General features: G+C 43.3%; 1 protein-coding gene across 2 annotated transcripts; it reads left to right on the top strand.

Moving 5' to 3' along the window:
• Positions 1 to 2,178: 2,178 nt before the first annotated feature.
• cysltr1 (cysteinyl leukotriene receptor 1) lies at positions 2,179 to 12,669 on the top strand. Of its 2 annotated transcripts, XM_066715299.1 has the most exons (3): positions 2,180 to 2,337; positions 7,369 to 7,630; positions 10,363 to 12,669. In XM_066715299.1, exon 3 carries the CDS (start codon positions 10,379 to 10,381, stop codon positions 11,423 to 11,425), a length of 1,047 nt encoding a protein of 348 aa, XP_066571396.1. In that variant the 5' UTR covers positions 2,180 to 2,337; positions 7,369 to 7,630; positions 10,363 to 10,378; the 3' UTR covers positions 11,426 to 12,669. The 2 variants fall into 2 exon arrangements, with proteins under 2 accessions (XP_066571395.1, XP_066571396.1); XM_066715298.1 differs by lacking the exon at positions 7,369 to 7,630 and having other exon boundaries at positions 2,179 to 2,337; positions 10,363 to 12,668.
• The last annotated feature ends 354 nt before the right edge of the window (positions 12,670 to 13,023 follow it).

Here is a 13,023-nt window from a genome sequence, read left to right as displayed (position 1 = left end):
TAGTTTAGTCTGTGCCTGCAGAGGCCCTGGGTTCAACACCCACCCCAACCCATACCAGCAGGCTGACTCACATCGTTCTATAAACCCTGCCTTCTGTCTTGCATTTTTCTTTTACACCCTAAGCAAAAGCCTCTTTGTGCCCTATCACAGAGCTCTGCAGTCAAAGCCTTATTTGCTATAATACAAAATATCCAAATGCGGTAGATTTATAATAGCTGTATTTATTTAGCTCTTTTCATTTCACCTGGTGGTGGAGTTAAATAAACCTCTGATAATCCCTTGCAGAGTTTGTTATGCTGTATGAAATTATTAATGGTCATCACTCTGTGGCTGGTTTTTCCCTGCAACAGGCACTGTTGACTGATGAGTGCTCTTCACACTGTGCAACGTCTGTTGCACGCAGTTTGACAGTGTTTAAAATGAGTGAATGTCCAGCTTCACAGCAGACTCACACACTGACACACAGAGTGCCTTTCATTCCAGTGCAGGGCTACATGTTAGTGTCGGGACTGCAGACACTAAAGGTTAAATTAAAACCTACCAGGACTAATGCATCTACTGCAGTGTGTGCGTATTGTAGTCTCTGACACTTGTGTGAAGTTCATAGCCACAGTAGGAAAAGTCACAAGGGTGTGGAACTAAAGAATCATGTTTTAAGACATCAGGCTGTTGTTTTTAAAACACTCATTGGCAAAGCATTAAGGTGTCAGTAAATACGCATTATAACATAAAATTAACTGAAAATGCTGAACTACATAATTCAGGAAGGACTTATGACTTACAGGAATTTACCAAAATGTACCAACGTCTGTTATGATGATTATGATAATGGTTATTATTATTATTATTATTATTATTATTATTATTATTATTATTATATGGGCTACTTAACAATTTTGACTTAAATAAAAGTTTGAAAGCCGATGTGTAATATGCTCAACGCATACCGGGTTGGAAAGGAGAACCAGCCTCTGCATTCCCAGGACAGAGCAGGCCGGGTGGACAACCGCCTTGCCGGACCAGTTCAGCAGCCAAATCAAACCAGGAAGCCAATTGACTCGATTTGCATCCACTTTTCCACAAGTGCACACGCAAATGAGCTCCCTTTGTGGCGGACAGCCCCGTCTCGGTGATTCTCCCCAGCTCCTTCCTCATTCCTACTGTTAATCATAGACCAGCAGCGCCCTGACATCCAGAAGACGAGCAGTTACAACCAAGGCGCTATTTTTCAGTGGCAAGCAATCTGTGTGCAGAAAATGCCATTTTACTGTAATAAAATAAAATCTATCCATTCCCGCCAGCTTTTTATTGTTTGTTTTCTGTTGTTGTTTGTTTCTAAAGCAATCTCGCGGGAGCAGGATGTTTAAATATTTGTAAAGATTAAAGATTATTTCTACCCCCTCGCATCTATGTGGCTGATGTCTGAGGTGAGCTGTGCGCTGATCAGCAGATTACAAAGCGCACAGTGCTGCTCTCACGGCGCAATGTGTTTGCATGTTTGCATGATTTCAACTCAAATGCTCAGTGCTCTGCTGCAGGCGACACTAGGCTTACAATGACTTTAAAAATAGTTAATTTCCAAAGTTCTGTAGATTTCATCTCAGAAGTGCTGCCTAGATTATCTACCGTCAAAAGCCGCCTCTCTGCGTCAAAATTGGCACGACCTGGTTACTGGCAACGTCTGCAATCTGTGGTGGCTTTTGAATACTGGAAGTAACATTTTTTCATCAGATTTAGATTTATTTTATGGTTATAGTAGCATTGCATTTCAAATCATTTCTGAAGTATGAATCCACTTTAATCTTGACAATCTCGTCTATGAACAGAAACTAGAATATCTATGCAGGCTTCCTCTGTTATTCTGAGCAGATCTCTGAACCTACTGTAGCTCTTCTTGTTCTGCTGTGAGATGTAGGCTGTAGCAAACCCCAAGTGCAGTTAAAAAAAAAAAAAAGCAATTCTGCTACAGCTGCTCATGCTCAGCTCACAACTAGTAGAACTGTGCCACAAAACTAACACAAAATGATTACCATTATTGTTAGTAGAAAGTCCATCTATGGTAAACTATTATCAGCCATTTTATGCCAGAGTGCAATATTCGTTATAACAATATCAGCTTCAACTTCCAGTGCAGCTGCTCGCTCGATTCATATTCAGGAGGTGGGCGTGTCTGCTGCGTCCCTCGCCAGTGGATCGCCGGGGTTCGAGGATCCTGCACAAGCAGCACCGCAGCGCCTTTGATTCACGGCTGATCATTTCCCTGGGCGACTCCTGTGTGAGAGCACTTGATCCTCGCTGTCCTTTCCCAGACTGACCAAACCCTATACTGAGTTGGAGGTGAGTGTCTTAACTTTTGTCCCCCTCCTTTGACGCGGAGCTTTTTAAAACGCCGGTCTCTCTTTGAAATGCATACAAATGCACTGCTGGATACCAGAGAGGGACCCAAGTGGTTTTGGAACAATCATTAATTTTTGCGCTCTTGGTGACAGCACCCTCTTAGGAGCACAGTAACTGTTTATACACCACACACACATCTGTAACGCCACGGCTGCAAGACATTCAAAACGATGTTTATTTTTGTAAGAATTATAAGTTTGGCAATTTTTTTTAAGAAAGTAGTCTGATGTAACTTTTTTGTCTTATTTTGCAAAACTTGGTGACCACTGCTTTAATCATTTTCATATGCAGTGCCTCGAAGCCCAATAACGCACGGAGACAATAATTGTGAATCGCTCTGCAGGAATTTATTACCGTAGGGATGATATTACACTTACCACTGGAGTCGGGGTCCATGCCAGTGGCACTGTATTAATTAGTCATGGATTAATTAACTAAGAACAGGTAAACACTATGTTTTAGTCTTAGTTGTAGGTTGCGAAATTATCCAAATACATGGCATTGTGAAAACCACCACGTGTACTCGCTGTGTGGCGCAATAATAAACCTTAACACTCTCGAAGGATGAATTCGGTCGCGCTCTTCTAGCGCAGAGTTCCGCAGTTCTGCACAGATCCGCACACAACTGCGGGAAACTGCACTGCACCAATGCGACCTACATTCTGTCCGCATATTCCTACCCGTGCCCATGAGAAATCAGCAACTCTCAGAGAAAGAAATGTACTACGATCGTGAAGCATGTTTTACTTTGCAGGAGAAACACTTACTATTCTGTATCGCCTCCATGCGTGTTTTAATGTATTGTTGCTAGTCGTCAAGGTGGTGGCGGTAATAGCATGCAAGCATAATAGAAACATAACTGAGATATGCGTAAAACCATTCTCTGTCTCAGTACGAACCGCGCACCTAGGTATGACTGCCTTGAAGTGTGTAACCAATTTTCGTATTTACTGGATTGGATTGGGACGGTTCTGCTCTGCCACATGTTTCCAGTTTCGAGTACGATATTATTGTATATATTATTTTGATGTTTTCGAATACTATCACTTATACACTGCAAAAATACAAGTCTTATCAAGTATATTTATCTTGTTTCCAGGCTAAAAAATCTAACCATCCTTAAAATAAGATACATTTCCTTAACAAGCAAGATAACACTTGTTTCTAAGAAAATATGCCTTGAATATGTTGTATTTTGTCTTGTTCCACTGGCAGATTTTTTCACTTATTTCAAGCAGATTTCAAGCAAAAATTGCTAAAAATAAGTGAAAAAATCTGCCAGTGGAACAAGACAAAATACAACATATTCAAGGCATATTTTCTTAGAAACAAGTGTTATCTTGCTTGTTAAGGAAATTTATCTTATTTTAAGGATGGTTAGATTTTTTAGCCTGGAAACAAGATAAATATACTTGATAAGACTTGTATTTTTGCAGTGTACAGCCAGAAGACAGAAGCAGTCTTGGTACGGTATGAGGAGGTCATCGGGTCCCTTGCAGAATAAAGGAATTTGTGACCTTTGTTACTTAGACAAAAAATCTTTAGGTGAATGATTTACATTTCTTAATAACTAAACAATTACAAATCACGAGACAGGCGATCAGGTGACGACAACACAATTAATAAACACATCCTAACACATTCATATATGTAGACGTCCTGCTCTTTGTGGTGTCGCTTATATATTTTCGAGGGTTACATTTCATTTTGGGTTGTGCTTCTAATTTATAGTCTGTGTTGGGTAGAAGTTGACTAGAAGTGTTTTTCTTTTGTTATTTATTACTTTGCACTGCCATACGAAGTCAGTCTTTTCTTCACAAACCTCAACCACAGATATTCCCAGTCTGGAGGGAGCAGTGGAGCATGATGGGGCATAGCATCTTCTTATCCTGCTCACCCAGTTCCCCTACGCCAGTGGACACAAGACCATCACTATAGGCTCTTCTTTGGGCAGACGTCTCTCTCATTTTCAGTATTCAGTGATCTTGTGTCTAATTTTAGGTCATGCTTGTCCTGTCTTTGCTAATCCTTTATTGCACTACAGGTTGCGTTGCATTGGGGGGGGGGGGGAGCTCTTGCTTACTTTCCAGGCTGGGCAGTTTCTTTGGAAAGCCATCCAGATGGTGTATCATTCCAGTCATACTGTAGTCACGTATTTAAGGTCATTCTCCCAAGCTGATGTCCCAGACCACATGCCTCAAAAGACAAGGAACAGGAAACTTGGTTAAACACTGTGATTTTTTTTTAAGGCCTGATGCCAGTAATTGAATTCTAGGGATAGTGATATATTAAGAACTGGACTGGGACTATGTCTCAAACATCTGAGCTTTTTATAGATTTTATAGAGCGTTACTTATTCTATATTCTTTAACAAAATGTCTGCTATGTTTTGATCGCCTGTCTTAAGAGGCTACACTCTGACGTCAAAGCGGTGCTACAATGATCACACTAGGGCCAGAGCCAGTCTCTGAGTCTGTTGCAAGCAGCTTGTGATCATTCACAGTATGTCTGTCAACACTCTTAATAATCAGAATGATTATTGATCTTAATCATTTTGTGCCCATTTTTCTCTTTGATAGTCTACTCCTGTTTTATCTTGTGGGTCATTATTAATAAGAAAAGCCATGAGCTCTCACTCAAAATGACACAGAGGTGCTGTATTCTGAACGATGAATGCAGCCTGTAATAGAAACACAAGGAAGTGTTTAGAAATTGGAGACCTAAATAAATAAATATCAGTACAAGTGGGTGTCCCATATGATTCATGCACATAAAAAAAAGTCTCTGCTGTAACCACTAAAGCCAGAAATGGTCTCTTCTAACTTAAACTCACAAAGCACCTCCATTGCAAACTGTAACACATCAGACAGTGATGTTTATACACAGCTGGTTTTTCAAGTTACCACAAGCTTATTTTGGTCTCCTGTTTGCTCTGTGGAGCTAGGACAAGATTTAGATTCTCTTTTGTTTTCCAACTAAGGTCTATAGAAAATGTATGTTTCATCACACACTTTTCCAGTCATGGGTGATGGGCTGATGAAAGCGGTTATCGGCAGACCTGTCTCCAGAATCACTGCTGTTTGACCTCATAGTGATGGAACCAGAGAAGCACTCGATTACAGCTGTTTCTGTGCCGTAAACACACAGGGAGGTTGACATTGTTGGAAGGTTTATAACATTTCTACATAAATCTTCAAGAGAATCAGTGTGAAAACGCCCTGCAAAGTCACTGTATCTCTCTTATACCACATATTGCTACAACTAATAAATGCCTTATCAGGGAATTGAAAACTGAAATCCTCTTATCTTTATGATGTGTAAATGATATATTTTGTATTTAATTGCTTAGGTTTGCAAAAAAACTACTTTTTGTTTTGTTTATTGTTCATTGCATTTTGATAGGGTCTGTTGTTTTCTGCTTAGCATGCTTGCTAAATTGCCAGCACTAAGATGATGATGAGATATAATTGTCCGTAAAGCCAATACATTTGATATGGTTTCCTTTTAAGGTAAAATGTTTCTCAGTTTGTATTTTGTTTCTATTTTGGATTTTGAAAGTGCTTCCATTATCAGTTTGCATTTAATCAAGTTAGATGAAGACAGTACTGCAAATAATGTCTTCCAGGGCTTAATTTTATTATGATTTTTTGTAGCACACACCCTTATCTATGGTGACTTACAGTATATCACATAGGCCCTAATTGTTTTACATACAATTTCTCATTATTTTGTGGGGGATTTAAGTGCTCAAGGATACAACAGCAGTGTCCCCCACCTGAGATTGAACCCAAGACCCTCCACTCAGGAGTCCAGAGTCCTGACGCTGCCCTTTTTCCAGCCTAACTTTGCTTATGCAGTTATCTTTTCACTGGAGCAATTGGCGCTTTTACACTGCAATTTCTGATCCAGATCAAATTAATCTGTAGAATTTTCCTTCTCAGAAATGGCATTGTAAACACTCAGTGATCAGATCAAATCTCAGGGAGATGGTTTTACTTGTTAGAATCATTTGCAATGAGATAAAATGACAGTTTTTGATAAGCTCTGTGTTCTAAAAGAATATGTTTATATATGAATATAATTAAGTTTGGACTTAAGTTGATCCTGATCAAATGGCAGTGTAGATGCCACCTGATCAAATGTACTGATGGATTTGATCCATATCAGAAATGGCAATGTAAACATGCCTAATGTGTCTCAGATACCTTGATCCAGGGCTGCTTCCTCAGGAAAATGAAGAAATGAGCTGAATCAAATAAAATCACCCAAATTACAAATGTACTGTATTGTTTACTTTCTCTTCTAATACAAATTCAAGTTCTGTTTTAATTTGCAATTAGCAGATGTGTCAAAGTTTTACATAGCAAACCATTTACTGGAGTGCTTCGCCTGGAGTCAAAGTGAGATGACAATGCCCCCTTTTTTAAGCTTTCTTGTTGCTGAGTGACCATCCCCTAGCTGGGCTCTGGGAGCATGCACTGATAGGTTTGGTATGTTGTCTAACTGAACAGAATGACATGGCTAGTGTATTGAAGAGGACATTGGATATTCTGTGTTTAGAGAATGGACTGTATATCTTCCCCATACCTGGGACAGTGCAGATGGGACAGCTCAGAGCATGAATCACTGTGGAATGGTCATGTGCTGCTGCTGTGCAGTCCTGTTTGTTTGTATATGAGCTTGCACACCTTAACTTGCCAGGATCCGTTTTGTGCATTCATTGGTTTGTCTGTTATGCCAGTTGACTTTGCTTTTCTTCCCCATATTTCTGTCTCCTTCATCAGCTGCTCTCTTATCATCTACATACATCTGTTATTTCTGTCTGGGCTGGATGTCAGGGCAGGATGTTGCCGTATCTTGCAGCCCATATTTTGTGATTTACTTTTGGTTCCTTAAAATATAGTTTGTCATGTGAGTCCTTGCTTTCGACGACCTCTTTCACGACAGAATATATGTTTTTTGCCGGTACAGCTTTAACTCAAAAAGCAACAGTCCTGGACCAACTGCTCTGGCCCTAGCACAAATCAGGGAGTAGTGCCTTTTGGGAAGAGAGCAGTTTCCACTTCCAGAGAAGATTTAACAGCAGACTGGGCCACCATGGGGATCAGCCTGCAGTTCCCCAAAGCTGGGCTGACTGGCAATACACACTACAACCAATGACGGACTGCTGCTCCTTCTCACGAAAGCAGGCTCTGGCTTGAAGTGACTTCACAGAGTGATGTCACAGATCCAGGTGAGGATCCAGCCTTGTGGGCTGACCGGTTCAATTGATCCTGCAGTCCACTTTCACACAGCACCCTCCTTTCTGGGTCACATCACATTCAGCTTCTTCTACTTCCTTCAAATCTTCTGAATACAAACATTCTGATTGTTGATGGATTTAAATGTAATTGAAACACATCACAATAACCAGATCTATATATTTGCCTGTTCACTTTCAATTTTAATTGATAGTATTAGATCTGCCTCTCTCAGTGGTGTGAGCTGTTAGGCCGTTGGGCCTGAGGTTTACAAGGAGGCTCCATGGGCTTTAGCAAACTTCGGAGCCTTCCTGTCTGATACACAGCAGCTGTGGAAGCTTGTCGTGGCAGCCTGCAGTCTTGGTGGAACTGAGAAAGGGGCTGCTGACAGACAGACGGTTAACACTTCTGTGTGTGAAAATTGCCTTAGAGCAATGCAATGTCAAGGGTGAATTCAACATGATGAAACTACAGAGTCCAACTATCATTGTTTATATGCATGCTTGTTTTTTGTATTTATTTATTTATTTAGTTATTTTTAAAGCAGTTAGGGAAAGCACACTTTGTCCTTACCCCTCCAGGCTGCATTAAGCTGAACTCATGTTAGTGTCATTGTTCCAAGAAGAGGGTGCCGTAGCTGAAAAGCCCCTGGCAGCTGTGTGTGATTGAGAGTTGGGGAGTGTGAGAGTAAGAACTGAGCTTCGCATGGCCTGAAAATGTAACTGCTGCGGTGTTAGCAGGTGCCCGGATCCTCTCGGGCAGAGCGTGGGTAATTCCCTGCTGCACAGTAGATTGGCACAATGGGTTTGTTAATCGCATTTTTGCTTATCATAGGTAGCAGAGTTGGTGTTTGCGTATGATTTTGCATAGAATTTTAATTTTGAAATGAAGGAGGGTTCACCTTTATGGTGAGCTAAACATAGCTGTCATTTAACACCCAGTCTCGTGTCGATGCGAGTGTATGCCCATCTCAAATTGTTTTTTTTTTTAAACACAAATAGGATCTCATCACTTGGTCCTGTGAGCACGTACAAGGTCTTCACAGTCCTTTCATTCTACCTCATGTCTGCAGAGCTGACATCACATGACAGAACATCCTGTTTGTGGCACGTCAAAAGCAGACCATGACCGAGTATTGAAGCCGCCCCAGCCATCGGCTCCATGGAAGAGCAAACGCACAGATGTATTATTGAAATCAGTTGCTCAGTACCTTATGTTTCTGTAATCACATATGCGGGGGTGGGGGGGGCTCTGCAGCTCATGCTGTGGCTACTGGCCAAGGTCCTGCCATTCTGGGTCTGGGTAGGTACTTGAGGGACAAGGTGAGAGTGGAGGGTGGAGTGCTACCTATTCCTGTCCAGCAGTCCCTGGTCCAGTGTGAGTTTCTGTTCCCAACAGCACAGGCTCAGCTGATTTAAAAAACTTGCACTGCTTTACACAACAGCACTTCTCGAGGTCTCAGTTCCATATAAAAAATCTCTGTCTCTCTGTGTGATTCGTACTCTGTGTGTGTGAGTCTCGGTTGCCCCTCACACGGACACCAGGACTCCGTGAGCTTTTCCACCCTGTTAAATAAATGTTGCATAATTTATTCATGCAGCAGGGCAGGTTTTGGCGCCTACAATATGATTCATGTTGGCGATGCTGTTTTTACAACATTATGTTGTAAACCCATGTGAACGTGTGACTGCCATTGTGCAAACTCTTCACTCATCACCAGCTACTGCTGCAAAAGGGCCTGTGTTTTTCAAATGTTAGTGCAGATATGAGCTCTCCATCGAGAGTGTGTCCTGCCCAGCAGCAGGACAGATTCCCAGATCTCTTGAGGCAGGAGGCAACAAGCAGTGGCTGACCGATCTGAACGTGGAGGCTTTAAAAAAGCAAAACCACACGAAAGGAAGTTTGGCTGTGCAGCAGATAGCAGATACATTACTCAAGTTTCCTTCTGCTTAATAATTCCTGTGAATTGTGATCTTTCAGAATATCTACCCGAGAAGAGAGCAGAATTTCAAAGTCAAACGTATCTGATGATACGAACATTGTGAGGGCTATATGAAAGGGCCCAGAGATTTGTTCAGGATTCCAGGCAAACATGGCCAGTGTATGTTCAGATGAAGAAGCTTTTCCATGCTTGCAAGTGTTGCTTTCTTGTTTGCATTCTTCTGCAGAATCCACATTTTGTTTAGCTTCCAGCTGGATTGACTGCAGAGGTTAATAAGTGAATGAATTGAATCGCCTGAGGTGTGATCTCTGTGGGGGGTCTGCTAGTCCTGTGTATGCTGCAGTGCAACTGTTCTGACAAGATGACTTTTGAAGATTAGGGCAGAAAACCATTTGTTTATAAAAGGATCTGCAATTAATATACCCAGGAATACACTATAATCTAGGCCATCGCTAACCATAATGTGTGGTGTTGCTGTTATCCTTCTGTGTCCCTTTCATTTTGACTGCACTGTTTTGCCATTTTGTATAATGTTGTAAATATCATATTGTTGTTGTTTGTGTTGTTGTTGCTGTTGTTGTTTGTATTTTATTCTTGTAAACCTTTTAAGTCAGATGGACCTTTCTGGGCCTTCCATGGGGGAGACTTTCTGGAGTCAAGACACTTGTTTCCAATAACCTCTCTCTCTCTCTCTCTTTTTCTCTCTCCTCTTCTTCTCTATCCCTCTCTCTCCTCTCCACTTCACCTTTCTCTTCCTCTCTCTCTCCTTTCTCTCCATCCCAGGGTGGGAGGCTCCAAGATGGTTAACGAAACCAATAACGGCAACAGCACAGAGTGCGAGAACATCGATGAGTTCCGCAACCAGGTGTACTCCACGGCATACTCCCTGATCACTGTCTTCGGCTTAGTAGGGAATGGCTTTGCTCTGTTCGTGCTGATCAGGACCTTCCGGCAGCGTTCGGCCTTCCACATCTACATGCTGAACTTGGCTGCGTCGGACCTGCTGTGTGTCAGCACCCTGCCCCTGCGTGTCATCTACTACGTCAACAAAGGCCAGTGGAACTATGGGGACTTCCTGTGTCGGGTGAGCTCCTACGCACTCTACGTCAACCTCTACTGCAGCATCTTCTTCATGATGGCCATGAGCTGCACACGCTTCATCGCCATCGTCTTCCCTGTGCAGAACCTCAAGTTAGTCAACGAGAAGAAAGCCAAGATCGTCTGCATCTGCATCTGGGTCTTTATCTGCACCACCAGCTCCCCTTTCCTCATGTCAGGCACCTCCATCGACAGCAAGACCAACAAGACCAAGTGCTTCGAGCCCCCAGAGAAGCGGACGGGTGGCCTGCACAAGCTCATCACCCTCAACTACTTTTCCCTGGTGGTGGGCTTCGCTATCCCTTTCCTGGTCATCGTGGTATGCTACATCGGCATCATCCGCACCCTGTTGACGGGCTCCAACAGCATGCAAAAGCAGAAAAACACGCGCACCAAGGCCATCCGCATGATCGTCATCGTCATGCTGGCCTTCCTGCTCAGCTTCATGCCCTACCACATCCAGCGCACCGTGCACCTGCACTTCCTGAACAGGAAAGGCCAGCCCTGCAGCGACGTCATCTACATGCAGAAGTCTGTTGTCATCACACTCTGTCTGGCGGCGGCCAACTCCTGCTTCGACCCCATGCTCTACTTCTTCTCAGGGGAAAACTTCCGCCGCCGCCTCTCCACCTTCCGCAAGACGTCTGTTAGTGTGGGGCCCATGCAGCGCTGCCACAAGGTGACCACAGCCCTGGGCAAAGACCAGCTGGAGGAAGACGTCAGCCTGCAGGGAGCCAACAGTAACTAGTCGGGGCGGCCTCCCATCCTCCTCCAACCCCCTCTTCTGAAGGACACTTAGGAGGCCCCTGGGAGAGACAGGCCCCTGCTACCCCTGCATGGGGGTACAGGATGGGAGCTGTGGCTGTGGACTGTTTTCTGTGTCTGTGTCTTGGAACCCTTTAAGAGCTAAGGGTTTAGGTGTGGCAAACAGACGCCTTTGTGTTTTGGTCTTGTCCTTATTTAAAGTGTTGCCGTTCATCTTCTGCGGGGGTGGAGGAGTCAGGTGGAGAAGCTCACAGGCAGACCTTGAGTTACTTGAGGTGAGGTATAGGGAAGCAATGTGAAATCCTGATAAAGCATAGAGGGTTGCAGATACGGTAAACCATGATACAAACTATGTTGTATACACCTTAGGGGTTAGAAGTTATACATCAGGGTAGATTGGGCTAGAGGTTATAGGTCAAGGTAGGAAGTATTTGAGGTTATAGGTCAGGATATGTTGTAACGACTTATGTTGTAAGTCGCCCTGGATAAGGGCGTCTGCCAAGAAATAAAAATAATAATAATAATAATAATAATAATAATAATAATAATAATAGTAGGAGTTAGAAGACGTGAGGTTTAGTGAAAGGAGTTACTGTCACTCAGGGACTGTCACTCTCCATTATGCTGGAGAGAAGGAAACAACAGGCAAAGGTGCTGACTGCAGAGAAGGGGACGTTATATCTTCTGGTGATGCAGTGTGTTTGTCACCAGGCATTGGAGTCGGTGCTGTAGTCAGGTCGAGTAGAGATGACTGCAAGGGGTGACCAGAAGCATGAAGACTGTGCAGACGAGGCAGTATTTTCCCCCGGTGGGGGGGGGGGGCTCTTCGCTGGCCCCCTCAGGAAGGTCCAGTTGGGCACCGAGGGAGCCAACCTCACATATTGGCTTTCACTGATTCTGTTACAGTACGCAGTGTACATACATATATCTACATATATACAGTGAGGGAAAAAAGTATTTGATACCCTGCTGATTTTTAAATGATCCCCTGCTCTCTTAAAGGGAGTGCTCCTAATCTCAGCTCGTTACCTGTATAAAAGACACCTGTCCACAGAAGCAATCAATCAATCAGATTCCAAACTCTCCACCATGGCCAAGACCAAAGAGCTGTCCAAGGATGTCAGGGACAAGATTGTAGACCTACACAAGGCTGGAATGGGCTACAAGACCATCGCCAAGCAGCTTGGTGAGAAGGTGACAACAGTTGGTGCGATTATTCGCAAATGGAAGAAACACAAAATAACTGTCAGTCTCCCTCGGTCTGGTGCTCCATGCAAGATCTCACCTCGTGGAGTTTCAATGATCATGAGAACGGTGAGGAATCAGCCCAGAACTACACGGGAGGATCTTGTTAATGATCTCAAGGCAGCTGGGACCATAGTCACCAAGAAAACAATTGGTAACACACTACGCCGTGAAGGACTGAAATCCTGCAGCTCCCGCAAGGTCCCCCTGCTCAAGAAAGCACATGTACAGGCCTGTCTGAAGTTTGCCAATGAACATCTGAATGATTCAGAGGAGAACTGGGTGAAAGTGTTGTGGTCAGATGAGACCAAAATCGAGCTCTTTGGCATCAACTCA

Source organism: Amia ocellicauda, chromosome 10, assembly GCF_036373705.1.
Source record: "Amia ocellicauda isolate fAmiCal2 chromosome 10, fAmiCal2.hap1, whole genome shotgun sequence".
Lineage (NCBI taxonomy): Eukaryota > Metazoa > Chordata > Actinopteri > Amiiformes > Amiidae > Amia > Amia ocellicauda.
This window is presented reverse-complemented; position numbering and strand designations above follow the sequence as displayed.

Bases quoted from the DNA above. Each gene is read 5' to 3' on its own strand.
- cysltr1 (XM_066715299.1), top strand. From the start codon at position 10,379: ATGGTTAACGAAACCAATAACGGCAACAGCACAGAGTGCGAGAACATC.